Consider the following 16,683-nt stretch of genomic DNA (forward strand, 5'->3'; position numbering starts at 1 on the left):
TTCATTTGTGAGAAATGCTGTGTTTATTTTGCGATCCATAACACTTGCAGCACATTAAGCAGACATTATAGACAGTCCAGTACAGGGACTTCTGTGTGTTGTGTCCAATTCAACGCCACTTACTGTACGTATTAATCTGATACAGTAACCTGAAACATACAGTTTTAATCTGGTACTTAAATTACATAATTACACATCAGGTACAAAATGTAGAGTTTTAAAAAAGTTAATAATAAAATATAATCTAGCCACATTTCCCAAGTAATGTCTCAGAAACATCCTTCACTTACTCTCCTTTCATTTTGGTAAAGAGTGTAGTTAAACAGTAATGTAACATGACACAACATGAAATGTGAACACAGTTACAGTGTAGGCAATCTGGACTCTCACTTTTCTACTCCCTAATAATCCTCAGTGACAACTTTACAATGTATAAGTTAACAAAAATAGTAAATTAAAAATTAGACATAAATCATCAAGTGGACATTAAAGAAAATTAATATGAACTTTGTTCCCTTGGAGTTTTGCTCCTCTTCTTCCTCCTCCAGCAGAAAAAGCAGACGTGGTGCAGACACACAAACAATGATTATGACTGATGACTATGAATGAAATATATATTAGATATCCTGACTCTGTCTGTGGTGGTTACTTTATTACAGTGTATGTGAATGTAACAAAGTGTGGTTAGACACATCACGCCTCTGTGGCTGCAGAGAAAGAATAATAGCGTGTGTGTGTGTGCGTGCAAATGAAAACTGCTTCAAAGTAAGCTTTGCTTCTGCATGTGGTCCTGTTCATGTTGGTGTTTTATCAGTAAGAATTCTCATCCAACGTCAATGAAAGACATGAAGCTGAGATGGAAATACAGAATCCATCTTTTACTGCTGTGCAGGCTGCTGGGTAGTTAATAGATGTATACTTTGTTTTGTCAGAGCAGAATCCCACCTCCTGTTTTCTGATGCAGCCAAAAATCTTTATCATCCCTTCACAGACCAAACCTGATCAAAAACCAGACCTAAAGGTAATTTTTCACATTAACTCGTGAAAAAACTTAAAAAACTCACCAAGCTAAGCTTTTAGTTTGGAGATTCCCCTCATATATTTCACCTGGTGTACATCCACAATGTCCAACAGTTTATTTATCTGTTGTTGACAGGACATAGATTAATTATCATATCAGCCTGAAACACAGAAAATAACTGAAACTTGTTTCACTAATGGTGGCAAATGCATGTTACATTATCTACAAATAAAAACAAGATTTTCAAATGTGTATGATAATTTCTGTGTGAAACAATAAAAAAAAAAAAAAAAAAAATAAAAAATCACAAGTTAAATATGTATCAGATATAACACACATAAACACACACACACACACACACACACACATATGTACATATTATATACACATACACATACATATATATATATATGTATTACGCATATTCAACTTTAAACGTATAGTTTATTAATACAATTTGAAAAGCTTAGTGTGTGTATAAATATCTAATAATAAGTTCTTTTGCATTTACTTACACACTGTGAAATGTGTGTAAGGATCATAAACACGTTTGAATTGGGTTACATTTATGTTTTGCATTTTCAGACTCTGACCCTCAAATGTATGCTGCGTTTAAGTGCAGGTGAAAAATTTGGACATCAAGTCTTTCAACAGATTCGTGTGTAATTTCAAAATGGGAAAATAGTTGTTTTCAAAAACATTAAAAAGCTCATCACCATATGGTACTTGAAAGGTATTTTCCAGTCTTGTGTGGCTTGGCCTTACTGTTATATATTTATAATACCTATATTTATTTAACTTGCGATGTGTTTATTTGCAAAATTCTTTTGCATTTGTTCATATTGTTCAGTATTTGTTTGTGGATTGGGTAGTTCATTTGTGAACACCACAAATTACACACAAATCGCCATACACGTTTGTAAATCTTGTTTTTATTTGTAGGTCAGGCAACACGCATTTGTCACTATTGTAGAGATAGTTTTTTTCTCTAATACCAAAGTCCTGCTTTTTTTCCAATTTTGGTGAAGTCTAATTGCTTCTAAACCATCAATGTGACTTAGCACGTAAGCTCTGGTCACGTTCAAGAAAGAAAGTGCAATGGTAATATGACAGGACAATTATCATACATGACAAAGCAATGATGCTTGTTGTTATAGCAGCCAATTTACAGTGCAGGTGTTAGTACTTTTTGATGATGTTTTAGAACCATTTTATACATTTTAGCCCACTATCTATACTATGTATATGCTGAAAAGATTCCAGTGTATACCAAGTTTTTAGGTGGACTTCCTGCTTTCCAGACAAATGTTGGTTTTATGAAAGTCATGTACAATGGGCTAAAAACATGCAAAGTTACCAAATCACCCTCTGCTTTTCAAATATTGATCATAAACTTTGTAATAAAACCATATTTTAACAGTAAACTGCTTTGTAAAACAAAATGAGTAAAAAACAGAAATCACATTACAGCAGTTTCTCTCCTCAGTAAATTCATCTCTGCATAGATTTAGTTTAAGACACACACAGGTAAAAACTTATAACAGTACTATGAAGGGGAGAGAGAAGATAAACTTTGTTTCCAGCGATGCCTCCTGCTGGGAGCTTCTCTGTGTGCTGAGCGTAGAGATCAGAGGAGAGGTCCTATTGTTCAAATGTCATTCTGGGCTGTCACAGAGGCACTTATAATGGAAAAAAAACACAAAACAAAACAATCAGTCACATGGTAACCACTCATTGAAGAAATCACTATGATTGATATGATGTATTATAATAATAAAACAGACTTATTTCTACACTTTGAGGCCGCAGGTACTTCAAAGTCTTCCTCTTGTTTTGTAAGACTGAAACCAAACTACACTGTCAGTTACTGCATTACTTATTACAGCAGCTTCCCAATCAAATCCTATTTACATCATGACATGCATTATTTTTCTGTTTACCAGTGAAGGTTCCTTATAGAAATTCTGACACCAGGAGCAAAATCTTGTGCTTTAACTTGTTTCTACATGTGCTTGTTTGACACCAGCTGACAGAAAAAAGCCTCAACAGCTCCTACAGCTCTGTATCTAGTATAGTATTCTGGCTAAGCATGGACTGCAAGTTCAAAAACAGTCAGGTCTGTGCCTACCCAGGGAGGTGGTACTATATCGTGTCCGCTGCAGAGTGGCATAGCTGGGCTTGTCTGACAGCAGGATGCGGTGGCCTGGTGGGACTATTATTTCACCGTTCCTCTGCAGGGAGGCACACCTGCGAAATGTCAAATCCAGCTTTGTCTGGATGTTGCTGGAGCTGTGAGCACGTTGTATGTCTACAGGGTCGTGATTCCCGGCCTTTCCGTTCACAAGCTGTACTTTGCAGTTATGGGTGTCACACCTGGGGATCATGCAGGCCTTCCTCTCTTCAAGTGCCACTGCAGTCAGTGTCCCATTGGAGAGGGACAGTTTGGCTAAATTACTGCCTGCCAGCTTCTCCAATTGTCCATGGCCATTCACACGCCCATCTTGCCCCTTGATTGGTGACCTAGGAATGTCTTTCTTCATGAAACCAGGTTTGAAAAAAGACAAGAGGCTGTCGTGGCTGCGACCCTCCTGTCCCGTCTGCCCCTTCCTGGCCTCAGGTTGAATGACCATCTGTAACAAGTCTTTTTGTGCCCTGGAGGTCATCCCTGTTTGAACCTTGGTTCGTCTCAAAGTGGAGTCTCTGCTTGGAGGTGCACTGTGGCTGATATGACCTCCTAGAATGGCTCCTCTGTGCAGGTGGAGGTCCAGGGTCCTGCCCTGGTCCTGCCTTGCTCTCTTAGATGACCTCTGCTTCAGAGAACCATCATCTCTGGCTTTGATGTTGCCCTGGCTGATGTTTCTCTCCACACAAGGTCTGCTCTGTCCTTCTGGTATTTTAGGAGAGTAACAAGTGTCAGAGCTGGGTCTGTCTGCACAACTAAGGCTGCTGCCGCTAGGTGAGCTGCAGTCCTCCCCTATGTCAAAGACTCTTCCCTGGGCAGTCCTTTGTGGTGGGGTGGCCACCAGTGTGATGATAGGGTCTTTGGTACATCGTGGCCGGCGCCCAGACTCCAGGTACTCCACCAGCTCCCCAGGGCAGGTCGGGGTTGCATGTTTAATGCGGTCCTTGGAGCCAAAGGACCACCGCAGTGGCAGAACTTTGCTCATAGTCTCCTTGGGCTTAGTTGGTGACCTCATGCTGACACTCCTGCCTTGTGTCCCACGGACAAATGGCTTGGCTTCAAACCCATCTGTAGAAAAAGACACATACATGATACATGACACATACATATGCAGGTGTACTTATTGCTTGTTTTAAAAGGGCCAGATTAGTATTATTATACGATTATTACTGACTGGCTACTTCACTAAAGTTTGTTTGGATGCACTGTAAACAGATACACCAGCTGCTCCTCTGTTGCATTTCTGAAATAGTAGCTGCTGAGTGAGTGCTGTTGTACTAAAGCGCACTTGCTGTTACCAAGTTAACAGTGTCGCCAAAGCAACCAGTACTGAAATCTAAATCTAAAAAGATTATAATCTTAAATTTCTATGTCAAGAAATGGGACTGTGCTATGCTGTGCTCCAGGTTCCTACTTGTTTCTACTGATTTGAGAGGTTCATCTCCAAACACTGGCAGCTCAGGAGAATCTGGAGCCTGTATGGGCCCTGGTGGTACAGAGGTGGGTCCCCCAGACACAATGCTGCCCCTCTTACTGCCCCCTGTCAGCCGGACCAGCCAATGATCAGAGGTGGATGAGCTGGTGGAACCTACAAAAGAGGAAAAGAAGACAATGGAACTGTTTTTTTGGATATGAGTTCATTAAAACAAGCCATGGGTGGTCATGAACATGCCCAGCAAGAGACAGACTCCCCACAGCTACATCTATTGTCCTCACAAAAGTCACAGAGAGGAAAAATCCTGCATCCACACTGCGAAATAAAATGCGTGTTCTCACAGAATATTATCAGCCTTTCCACCCATCTGTGAATACCCTCATTATACTGAAACCATGAAGATGAATGCCTCTATTATTCCAGGAAATGGAGACCTTTGATGGCAAAAACCTTTCTCTTGAACCGTAGAGAACTTTCATTTATTGGCTAAAATCAATAAATGAGATTACACTGAAATGCACACCGATGCTGTTGAGACGCAGTATAGCAAACAATTCTTGCAGACTGAAATTACAGCAGAAAAATAACAGATATTTGCAGGGCATATAAATAATAATGGTTTGAGGTGTAATGATACTCCCACCTTCCATCCGGTGAGTCTATGTTTTCCCAGTGTGATGTAATGCAGATTCTACATGACTGTTGTCAACGTAAACCACTACAGAAAATTTGTAATGACTAACCAGTGACTGAAGAACTGGCAGACCAGGGGGGAATGGTATTTCTTCTCTGATAGAAGAGGATGTAGGCTCCACGTGTGCACACCTCCCCCTCTGGAACCGGCTCAGCACTGCTGTCATCGTAGCTGTACCATTGGCCGTCGACCGAGTTCCTACAGAAGGCTATAATCATAATAACAAAGGAAAGAGATGAAGTGCCTGTGTGGCTGGAGTAAATGGCAGAAAAGCTGTCAATGTGGCAAGGAGACCTAAAAATGTAAAAATCTGTCTCTTTTGTGGGGTGCCTGAGTGGTTGACCCTCACCATCGGCATACAGTGCATCCGGAAAGTATCCACAGCGCTTCACTTTTCCCACATTTTGTTATGTTACAGCCTTATTCCAAAATAGATGAAATTCATTTTTTACCCCAAAATTCTACACACAATACCCCATAATGACAGAGTGAAAAAAGTTTGCTTGAAATTTTTGCAAATATATTAAAAATAAAAAACAAAAAAATCACATGTACATAAATATTCACAGCCTTTGCCATGACACTCAAAATTGAGCTCAGGTGCTTCCTGTTTCCACTGATCGTCCTTCAGATGTTTCTACAACTTGATTGGAGTCCACCTGTGGTAAATTCAGTTGATTGGACATGATTTGGAAAGGCACACACCTGTCTATATAAGGTCCCATAGCTGACAGTGCATGTCAGAGCACAAACCAAACCATTAAGTCCAAGGAATTGTCTGTAGACCTCCGAGACAAGATTGTATCACAGATCTGGGGAAAGGTCCAGAAACATTTCTGCAGCATTGAAGGTCCCAATAAGCACAGTGGCCTCCATCATCTGTAAATGGAAGAAGTTTGGAATCACCAGGACTCTTCCCAGAGCTGGCCGCCTGGCCAATCTCAGCAATCAGGGCAGAAGGGCCTTAGTCAGGGAGGTGACCAAGAACCCGATGGTCACTCTGACAGTGCTCCAGCGTTGCTCTGTGGAGAGAGGAGAACCTTCCAGAAGGACAACCGTTTCTGCAGCACTCCACCAATCAGGCCTGTATGGTAGAGTGGCCAGACGGAGCCAGTCCTCAGTAAAAGGCACCTGAAGGACTCTCAGACCATGAGAAACAAAATTCTCTGGTCTGATGAAACAAAGATGGAACTCTTTGGCCTGAATGCCAAGTGTCATGTCTGGAGGAAACCAGGCACCGCTCATCACCTGGTCAATACCATCCCTACAGTGAAGCATGGTGGTGGCAGCATCATGCTGTGGGGATGTTTTCCCGTAGCAGGAACTGGGAGACTAGTGAGGGTCGAGGGAAAGATGAATGCAGCGATGTACAGAGACATCCTCGATGATAACCTGCTCCAGAGCGCTCTGGACCTCGGACTGGTGCGAAGGTTCATCTTCCAACAGGACAACGACCCTAAGCACACAGCCAAGATAACAAAGGAGTGGCTCCCAGACAACTCTGTGAATGCCCGAGTGGCCCAGCCAGAGCCCAGACTTGAACCTGACTGAACATCTCTGGAGAGACCTGAACATGGCTGTGCATTGATGCTCCCCATCCAACCTGATGGAGCTTGAGAGGTTCTGCAAAGAAGAATGGGAGAAACTGCCCAAACATAGGTGTGCCAAGCTTGTAGCATCATACTCAAAAAGACTTGAGGCTGTAATTGCTGCCAAAGGTGCTTCAACAAAGCATTGAGCCAAGGCTGTGAATACTTATGTACATGTTAAATTTTTTGTTTTTTATTTTTAATAAATTTGCAAAAGTTTCAAGCAAACTTTTTTTCACTTTGTCATTATGGGGTATTGTGTGTAGAATTTTGAGGTAAAAAATGAATTTAATCCATTTTGGAATAAGTCTGTAACATAACAAAATGTGGAAAAAGTGAAGCGCTGTGAATACTTTCCGGATGCACTGTACTACCCCTGGTAGCAGCGCTGTGTGCTTTACTATGCCTTGTCCTCCTAAATGTCAGAACTGACTAAAAATTTCCTGCAGTTGAATGATTCATTATAATGGCTCTTATAAGGCCCAGCACAAGCATTAATAACACTTTTTCATCTAGTCTGAGTGCCTTATCTAATAATATTAAAAGCGTCTAATTTTGGCATAATTTTCTGACTTGTCTTTCGATGTTCAGGCAAGTAAAGTGGTGCAGTCCCAATTTGTTTGCCCGAGACATTTAGCCAAGATTGAGCCATTCCTTCCATTCCTAAGTCTAAAGGTCATCCATGCTTTTTTTTTTTTTTTGCTATTGTAATGCCCTTTAGATTACATCTGAAACAAAACGCATCTGCCCAGTTTTTTTTTAGCACAGAGAGAAAAGAAGCAACATCAGAGTAATCCTTGATTTATCTTAACTGCTGGAATTCAATGTAATTGTTTGAAATTACTTGATTGTGTTTTATCTTTCTTTCTTTCTGTTTTAGATTTTATTCACTTATTCTTTATTCTTAATAACAATAATAACTTTTTATTATCATTATTAATATTATTATTCTCCTGCACCTTATTTTATCAATTAATTTAATCATTTTAATTATGTTATATCTCATTTTTACTGTCCCTTACTGCAACTCATTATTGCACTTTTCTCTTATATCTCCAGTTCCAACATTATAAATCCCTTTAAACTGTTTTATGATGTATTTAAAAACATTGTTATTACTATTTGTGTCAGTAGTGGTAATAGAGGTCATTCCTCAGAAGTTATTCAGACCTGTGTAATGTCCACCATGCATTCCTCCATGGTGGTTGCACACAGCATACAGATCGTACAGGAAGTCAGGAGGAGCCAGGTCGGGTCGTCGTGACTGCTTCCACCCAGGCTGAAGAGGGAGCTGATGGGCGCCATGGTTGCGGTTCACCATGTGAGGTGTCATATCCAGGCCCGCCAGGGGGAAATGCACGAACGTGGTGAGCTTGTTCCTGCGCTCTCCCACCTGCCTGAAGCGCTTCAGGTGCAGGATCAGGATGTCCGGCAGTGTCCACAGGCTCATCTTCACCATGCCCTGCTGCAGCTGTTTACAGTGCGGGCACTTCCAGGCATCATCTGGGGCAAGCTGGTGGGACACAACAAAGACCTGAATAATCAGTCTTTTACTCCACCCCTGTCTGATGAATCAAAAGCTGAACCTCTTATTCCCCTTAATGATGTTCTTGGAAATTATGTGTGACTAAACTGGAAACTAACAGTTCCTTTACATAAGCCCTAATCAGCTCCACTTGAAAACAAGAAGTATATTTTGAAGCTGTTGCCATGGTTACTGCTTTTGTTTGCTTTTCTCACCTCTCTCTGATTACAATCTTGAATACTGGGCTGTGGCAAGTCATTGAATTGCACAAGGTCACTCGGTTAAAGTTTTACAGTTAAGTGGTGAAGTTTTTCTTTTTCTCTTGGCAAACTTCCAGTTTCTTCTGCCAGAGCCGTCATTGCTGATGTTGCAGCCTTATGCTAAAATAAAATCGATCTACATTCAATACCCCATAATGAAAAAAAGCAAAAACTGAATTTTAGACATTATTGTATTGAGAAACAGACATTTGGAAGGCGACAAAAAAAAAAAAGCTTCCAAGAGCACAAGGCTACCTCAGCAACTCAATTTTGCTCATTTAGACTGAAATGCTGATTAGCTGGCTCATCCAGGGAACCATTTCCCGTCCTGGACTGAGCAGAGACTGACCGCAGTGTCAGTGTCCCTCATGTTTGCAGCTCCACTGTGTGGTGTCACAGCGTAACAGCACACAAATCAGCACATCAGCAGTCAATGCGGACCTGACTGTGGATAACACATCATAGCTTTGACACAAACTGCATTCAATGACCACATCTTTGCAATTTCACGAATGGTGTTATCTGTCAAACTCAAGCAGCCATCAGTATAATGGTATGAGAGTGCATCATGAAATATGTATGAAGTGTTTTGGTTGGTTTAGTGTATTTTGGATCTTAGTATGTTTGTATGTTATGTTTTTAGTAAAGAAACTTTAAGAGTTTTAAGTGGACTCAGTATAGAGGAATATGTGTAACCAACCATAAAATAAAATAATGTAATATGCTCTTTGTGATAAGTTTTTTTTTGTTTTTTTTTACTTTATACAGTATACACAGTATATTTAACTTTATTCTAGAAGCATGTATTGTGGTTCAGCCCATAAGTAATGAATAATTACTTGTGTCTAATGATATGAGAGTCTTGTCCAGTGGTGACTGATTCTTGATGAACAGCACTGAACAGTTTTACATGACATCTGCTAGTAATGAATCAGTAACACTCCACATGATGGACAAAGCCTACACAGGCTGTGGAAAGTGTGCACACATACACTCTACATGGACAGGCAGTCTTGAATAGTTCTTCATTTCAGGTTTTATATAATTTATTTAAACAATTTGTTGTTTGTTATAATTTATATAAGTCTTCTTTCTCTATATACTTTTATCTTTTACATTTTTATATTTTTTGAATGGAAAGCAGTAAATATCCCATATCAACTATGTTTAGTATAAGCATAAATGAAGAATTAAATGATTAATTAAAGAAAAATGTATATCTCTTGCTAACATGTCCAAACTGCAATTAAGTAAAGCTCTTATATATTTCATGATTATATGTTTCTTGATTTTTTCTTTAACATCTATTGTGCATATTGAATCCATACATTTATAACGATTTAACACCCTTCCTGTTAAGAAATCTGTTCTGGAGAGTTTGGCTCATAGTTAAAAAACTTTATCAATAATTACACTTGCTACAGAGAGGCAAAAAACTGTATCATAAAATGAGAAAGACCATGTAGTTTTAGTTACATCGCAGCTGTTATTCCCAATTTCATCTGAAGAAACATTAAGGACAGGATTAACGTCATATTTTCAACAACAGCAATCCATGGTTCACATAAGGCTTTTAAACCCACAGCATCTTATAAAAGGAGATTCGGGAGGGATTCAGGAGGCTAAGTGTCACAGCACATGGCTGTTAAAGGCTGTCGCAGGTAACAGGTCTCTATAATAGACAGATTACCTGTTCCTCTTTGGTGTAGAGCTGGAAGCACTCATCCAAGGTGCAGCTGTACTGTTGGACGTGCTGCTGCTGCTGATTTCTCACACTCTCTGCATCTTTCACCACCTCCTCCTGAATGTTACCAAACAGGCTGTGGCCCAGGACAGAGGGGTGAAACAAAACATAGATTCATTTCATTTTAATAGAGCAAAATACTCCAATAAAGAAGTGGTGGTCTGTAGCATAAAACGCACTGACCAGTCTTTGATTCTGTGCTCCCACTCGATGATGAGCTTGACATGTGGAGGTCCACCTGAGCCGCAGAGCTTCAGAGCCCTAAAAGACATGAGGACAAAATTAGCTGCACTTTCCAGCTAAGAGACATTTACAGATAATTTACTGTATCAGCAACTTTACCCGAATCATTTGGAAGGCACTTGTATTGGTGCCTTTTAACCACTAGCTGTCAGCATTAGCACACTGCATGAAGCCCTGATATATGGGCACGAACACCTTGATACACAACTACTGCTTGTGTCTTGTTCTTTTGTGTGTGTAAAAAGAGACTATGCGTGACTGTATTGGGGATTTATTTGGGAATGTTTAAGGTAGAGAAATGTATGATAACTTACAACAGAAAGGTAAACTCTATGGACTTTTTTATAGCAACAATAACAGAGAGTTCACAGAGGAGCTTCAAAACATCAACAGTGAACTGACAAAATAATCAAGGTGCACTTACTAGCTTTCTCCCCCTTCATGAGATCTAATTGTGAGATTATTGAAATTATTTTGTCAAACTACTATTTCCAGGTTCAAGAAAGTGTTCGTTAAGAGTGAACTTTGGAGATTTTTGGGTGCTATTTTGTATTCAAAATTAGAGAATATACAACAAGCAAAGCTCAACTTAATTTGACAGAAGAAAAGAAAACTGCTTATTTAAAGCGAAGGAGCAGGAATCCACCAAAGGGCACCTATTGAAGTCTGTTTTCACTGAACTGTGATCGACGTGACACTCCTCACTTTGAGAAGAGTCTACAGCCATGCTAGCGTCTAGGTGAGGCTGTACCACACATCAGTGCTTTGGAGCTAAGTGCACATGTCAGCATGCTAAGATGCTCACAATGACAATGCTAACATGTTGATGTTCACCATCTTAGCTTAGCGTGTTAGCATATTAACTTTTGCATCTATTAGTTGTTAAAACGTTTCACTAAAAACCACAAATGTCAACCTCATGGTGGCGCTAAAGCACAAGTCAGGGATCACACATGGTGGTGTCTGTGCTGTGTGGTAAGTGTGGATGTGTTAGACTGATGACTCTTTCTACTGCAAACCAAATTTACCTACAGGGACAAACAAAGTAACCTAACCTAACATTTAATTAGACAGAGTAACAAGTCAACATGTAAGTACACATCAGTCACATGTCCTGTATAACAAACAGTAATATATTTGACATTACACATAGACTCAGACAGTTTACAGAGGCTGACAGGAGTGAACAAAGTACACTAAACACTTGCGCTGGTACATTCTTGTGCTGTTTGATGTGGGTTGACTGGGGGACAGAACATATTTCTGAATCATTAGAGTTCAAACACTATCATTACATTAGTTTCTAGGATACAGTGCGCTGCACATTTGCATTTCAAAAGATTTCAAAGACATTTGCCCCCATCAGCACCATTCAACGAATGAGTGAACTGTTCTTAGCGACCACACAAATGAAAGTCCTTTCAAGACTTTGCCAAAATGCCCGTTTGAAACAGCAATTCACTTCTGCAAGTGGAAGGCATCAGACATGCAATCATGAAAAGGGATAAAATGTCTGCACATTTCAGTCTGCTGCTGTAAAATAAATCATGCAACCTTTACAGCTGGTATGATATATAATAAAAAAAAAAAGGATGAGAAATCAAACATCTGCTTCATGACATCTGCACAGACTACATCAATCAACAACAAAAGCCGGACTTTAACAACTTTAAGTCATACTAGTCAAAATGTCTTCGGAAACTGGCTGCATGCCTGTAGTTCTCCAGAAACACTTTATTAGATTAGATTAGTGCAGATTTAAATTGCATTAAAATTGATTACGTTAGATCAAATTTGAATGAGCTTGTGGGAACACTGGGTCATTTCAGTATTGAAATGTTTGAGCATGATACCAGTAATCCCACAACAAAAGAACACATTTAGAGTAATCTAATAATCCTCTGGTCTAATAATAGGAGAAGGTAGTGTCCAGACAGACAGTCAGCCAAAACGATAACAGTCACCCTGGGCTGAATGCTCACTGTGTTCACATCTGCAGAAACGCTCTTCTTGCCAGTATAGAAGAGGAATGTGTCGTATCTACTGTAACAATGCGCCCAAAGATATTCCTGACAGCCACACTTGAATTAGAGAGATACAGGGACCTATTGGCTTTATCTGACTCTGCAACTGTGGGCGCTTCCCAATGCTACAGCAAAGGATTAAGGATTCAGCAGGGACCACAATCAACAGCCCCAAAAACTGTGCAAAACCAAAGCCAATAAAAGTTCAAAACACCACTTACATGTACTGTATGGTGATGGAGGGAAAAATCAGTTAACACATTCGGACCAGCAGCATGTTACAGGACTTGTTTGGATCTGTTTCGAGGCGGATGCTGATCAGCTGAGTGCGTTTATGTGTGTGTGTGATGTCAGACCTCCAGCAGAATTAACTTAACGTTTTGTGTATTTTTTTGACAGCCTCACCTGTCCACAGCAGGGTGGTAGAGCGGCCGCCCGTCCTGAGGTGACAGGTAGCTGTAAAATGCTGATCCTCCCACCACACGAATGTTGAACAGCACTCTGGTGTTCTGAAAGGGGAGCAGAACAGAAACACTGTAAGCCATGGACAGCAGGGGTATTCTAATGCTTTACTGCAGCACTTGTTCTTTGTAAGTACTGTTTATTTTAAACACTGTCAACACTTTGTATATTAGCTTGATCCAATCGATTACAGTTGTAGTACTAACTAAACAGTGTTAGTCTGGCAAGCTAGACTCAACTCTAATTTGGCTGCAGCCCTAGAGATGCAAGCAGCAGTGTTTATTGTGCCCCACAGATCTGCAGTTTTATTGGGCTGACAAATCAGCACTCATGAAACTAAGAAAAAAAAAAGAAAAGGAAAAATTCAAACCTGCACCGTGGTATCTATTCTCTTTTTCCATCTGGTGTCAGATTCACTAAATCATTTTTATCTCACATTTCAGTTTGTGTCATTAGTCAGCGTCAGTCTGTCCACCACTGTGATTTTTTCCAGACTGAAATATCTCAACAACCATTAAAGGGATTGCCATGACATTTTTTACAGAGGATGAATCCTACTGACTCTGGTCACCCCCCCCCCCCCCCCCCCCCCCCCCCGACTCCCTCTGGTGCCACTAAGAGGTTTACATTTTTCAGCTCTTAGTGAAATTTCTTTGTGACTATTGAATTGACTGCTATAAAATTTAATTCAGACAGCCATGTTTCTTATATCTCCTCTCCAATGTTGTAAAACCTTTAAACTTTTTTTTAAAGTCTGCTTATTCTATCATGTATCTTTTATTGTTTGTTCTCAATTTTATCTTGTCTTGTAAACAATTTGCATCTGTGTTTTGAAAGGTGCTACATAATTAAAGCTTATTATTATTATTATTATTATTATCATCATCATTAGTCATAATTTTTATTTGTCCAGTGCTTTGGTCTGCAGAACTAATGACATTCCCATCACCTCAGCTGCAGCCTACTACTGCATGTTACCTGATGTTAGCATTTATCTCAAAGCACTGCTGTGCCTCTGTGCAGCCTCACAGAGCCACTGGCATGGCTTGTTAAGGTCTGAAATGAGCGCTGCCACCACACACTGATTCACCACAACAAATTATGAGAAATGTCACTGCTTGTAGTTATGTGTTATTCATCCATCATGGTTTTGTATAACTGCTGTGAGATACTTTCATAATGGAAAATGAGAACACGTAGCTCACAATCTCACAGCAGCAGCAGCACCACCAATATTTCCCATGACTGTTACTGTGATGAGATACTGCCACTCAGTTTTGAGACTTCAGGCCATGAAAATGTGGAGTGAAATGACTTTATGAATCCAATACGTGTGTGCAAAAGAAATTTCGTATGGTGTGTTTAAATGACTGATGTGTCTCTTTCTTTTATTTTGAAGAGGATGAGCGGGTTTGTAGTCAGCAAATAAAGGTGTTTTGCAAAGAAACCGACAAATAATCAAAAGCATTTTTACACAAACAGTCATATTATCTCAAAGGTACAACAATCTCCGTCTTTCCCATCATGCAATTTGACAGCACTTAAGGCCTCATTTTATTATCAGAGAACATTTAACCACCAGCATCTGGGGAAGCTTTCTCTCACATTTATTGTCCCCCATGATGGAAGAAAAACACCGGGGTTAGATTTGATCACTCACTCTGTTCATCTTTCTATGGCACAAGCTTCAGAATTTCTTTTGCCTTAGCAAATGAACCGTCACTAACACTTATGGGTCTATTTTCATGAACCCAGTGATGTGGTGCGGATCACAGTGAAATGCATGCCAAGTGCACTTTGGTATTTTCATGGCCAGGCGTGCTTGGCACACCTACGGAGCACTTGAAAACTGGGTGGGACCAGAGAGAATACATTATCATATATTACAGGTGGGCGTGTTAGCAGTTGTGACCATCATGGCAAATCACACAGACGCTCCCCGTCGTGACACACAAACAGTTTGGGAATCCTGAGCAAACTGTTCGTTGTCTGTGATTTACAGCATTTCCAAATATAAACACAGGAGCTCACGTACATTACCAAGAGCAGATTATGAGTCTTTTGAGGTTATAATACTTAACTTTCTCACATTAAAATGTCTAAAAATGATTAGACCTATGTTATATATTTGTGAGTTGTGTGCTCACATTATCCTAAATGTTTCCAGCAATTTTCAAACCTAGAGAAATACCTGATTTTAATCATGGTAACGGTCTGTTTCATTTGTCAGTGACATCACATTCTTATGATCATGCCTTGGCATTGTGGTTGCCTGCCAGAAGCCACATTTTTAAGATACATTTTTTACACTTTGGTCATTTCATTTTTGGTCACATCTTAAATTATCAGAGAAAAAAGCCTGGCAAATGTTACGCAGCTCAGCTCCCATCCACTCCAAGACGTCTTGTGTACACACTGAACAGCGTAGGCAAATCATTAATTTTAGAGTGAAACTGCTTTATTTGCCATTTCTATAGGTTTTAATTGCCTTGTATATTTGTTATGGAGAGGAGGGCACCTCTGCAGGTAATTCGGCTGTTGGTAAAAACCTCCTGAACGTCTGGTTCACAAGTTATCAGAGAAACAATCAAAACAAAGGTTGGTGGCACGCTCAGCTCCTGACCCTTCCCTGACGTCCCCTGTCTGCTGTACAGTGTCAGCAAAACATTGACTTTTAATGTGACATTCCTTTTTCAGTGTTTTTAATGGTTATAATCACCGGGTCTGTTTATTTTGGAGAGGAGAAGACCTCTGCTGGTAAAAACCTCCTCAATGACTGACACTGAAGGACTCTAAACAAGAAGCTGACAGCAAAGGTGGTAAAGACAACAATTCCCATGATCCCTTGCTACTTCACGATGTCACCCAATGCTGTCTTTTGTCATACTATTGAGAGACCCTATAGCAGCAGAGGTTACCCACTGTGTGTTTAAGTTGAATTCATTTTGAATGATGCATAAGGAGACACCACTATAAAATGTAACCTGAATAGTCTCTCACATTATGTTCGTCACATCGTGTCTGTGTGCACCTATGTGTACAATAATTAGAAATGTGGAGCTCCATGTATGACTTGTAAAAAGAAGATGAGGTGTGTTTTGCTCCAGTTACCCAGTGTTTCTTTGGATGGAGACACTGGGAGAGGAGAAAGGAACCAATGGTCCAGAGGGATTTATTAACAGAATGAAATTTAAATTTATTTTAGGATTTTTCAGGAAACTTTGAACTGTTCTTAGTGTGTCAGTATCCAGCACACCTGTTGATCTGCAGTAAAAACAGTAGATTAAATAATAATAAGCACAGTTGTTTAGTAATAGTCCTCTGCTTGTTTAACAAAATTTAACCAGTGATCTGCTGTGTGTAATTGTGGATTGACAATGCACAGCATCACTCCTGCAGATACCTGCTGGCTAACTACTAAGTGTTGTGTATTACAGAGGTCGAAGAATCATTCATTAGTCTTTATTCTACCTGTCTTTCATCTTTTCTGCATGATCAGCCGGT

At 40.0% G+C, this 16,683-nt stretch overlaps 1 protein-coding gene across 1 annotated transcript in view; it reads right to left on the bottom strand.

Annotated features, from left to right (window-relative positions):
- Positions 1 to 16,683, bottom strand: part of usp43b (ubiquitin specific peptidase 43b) — a 74,071-nt gene continuing 57,388 nt past the window's right edge. The window contains exons 9-16 of the mRNA XM_071474469.1: positions 13,123 to 13,226; positions 10,634 to 10,711; positions 10,397 to 10,526; positions 8,092 to 8,434; positions 5,382 to 5,540; positions 4,618 to 4,791; positions 3,150 to 4,271; positions 1 to 2,700 (exon numbers count right to left, since the gene is read on the bottom strand). Coding sequence (XP_071330570.1) covers positions 2,690 to 2,700; positions 3,150 to 4,271; positions 4,618 to 4,791; positions 5,382 to 5,540; positions 8,092 to 8,434; positions 10,397 to 10,526; positions 10,634 to 10,711; positions 13,123 to 13,226 — 2,121 coding nt within the window. The 3' untranslated portion in view covers positions 1 to 2,689. The remainder of the gene's footprint in view (positions 2,701 to 3,149; positions 4,272 to 4,617; positions 4,792 to 5,381; positions 5,541 to 8,091; positions 8,435 to 10,396; positions 10,527 to 10,633; positions 10,712 to 13,122; positions 13,227 to 16,683) is intronic.

Source organism: Trachinotus anak, unplaced genomic scaffold (assembly GCF_046630095.1).
Source record: "Trachinotus anak isolate AG129_WGS33_773 ecotype Australia unplaced genomic scaffold, CSIRO_AGI_Tana_v1 ptg000003l, whole genome shotgun sequence".
Lineage (NCBI taxonomy): Eukaryota > Metazoa > Chordata > Actinopteri > Carangiformes > Carangidae > Trachinotus > Trachinotus anak.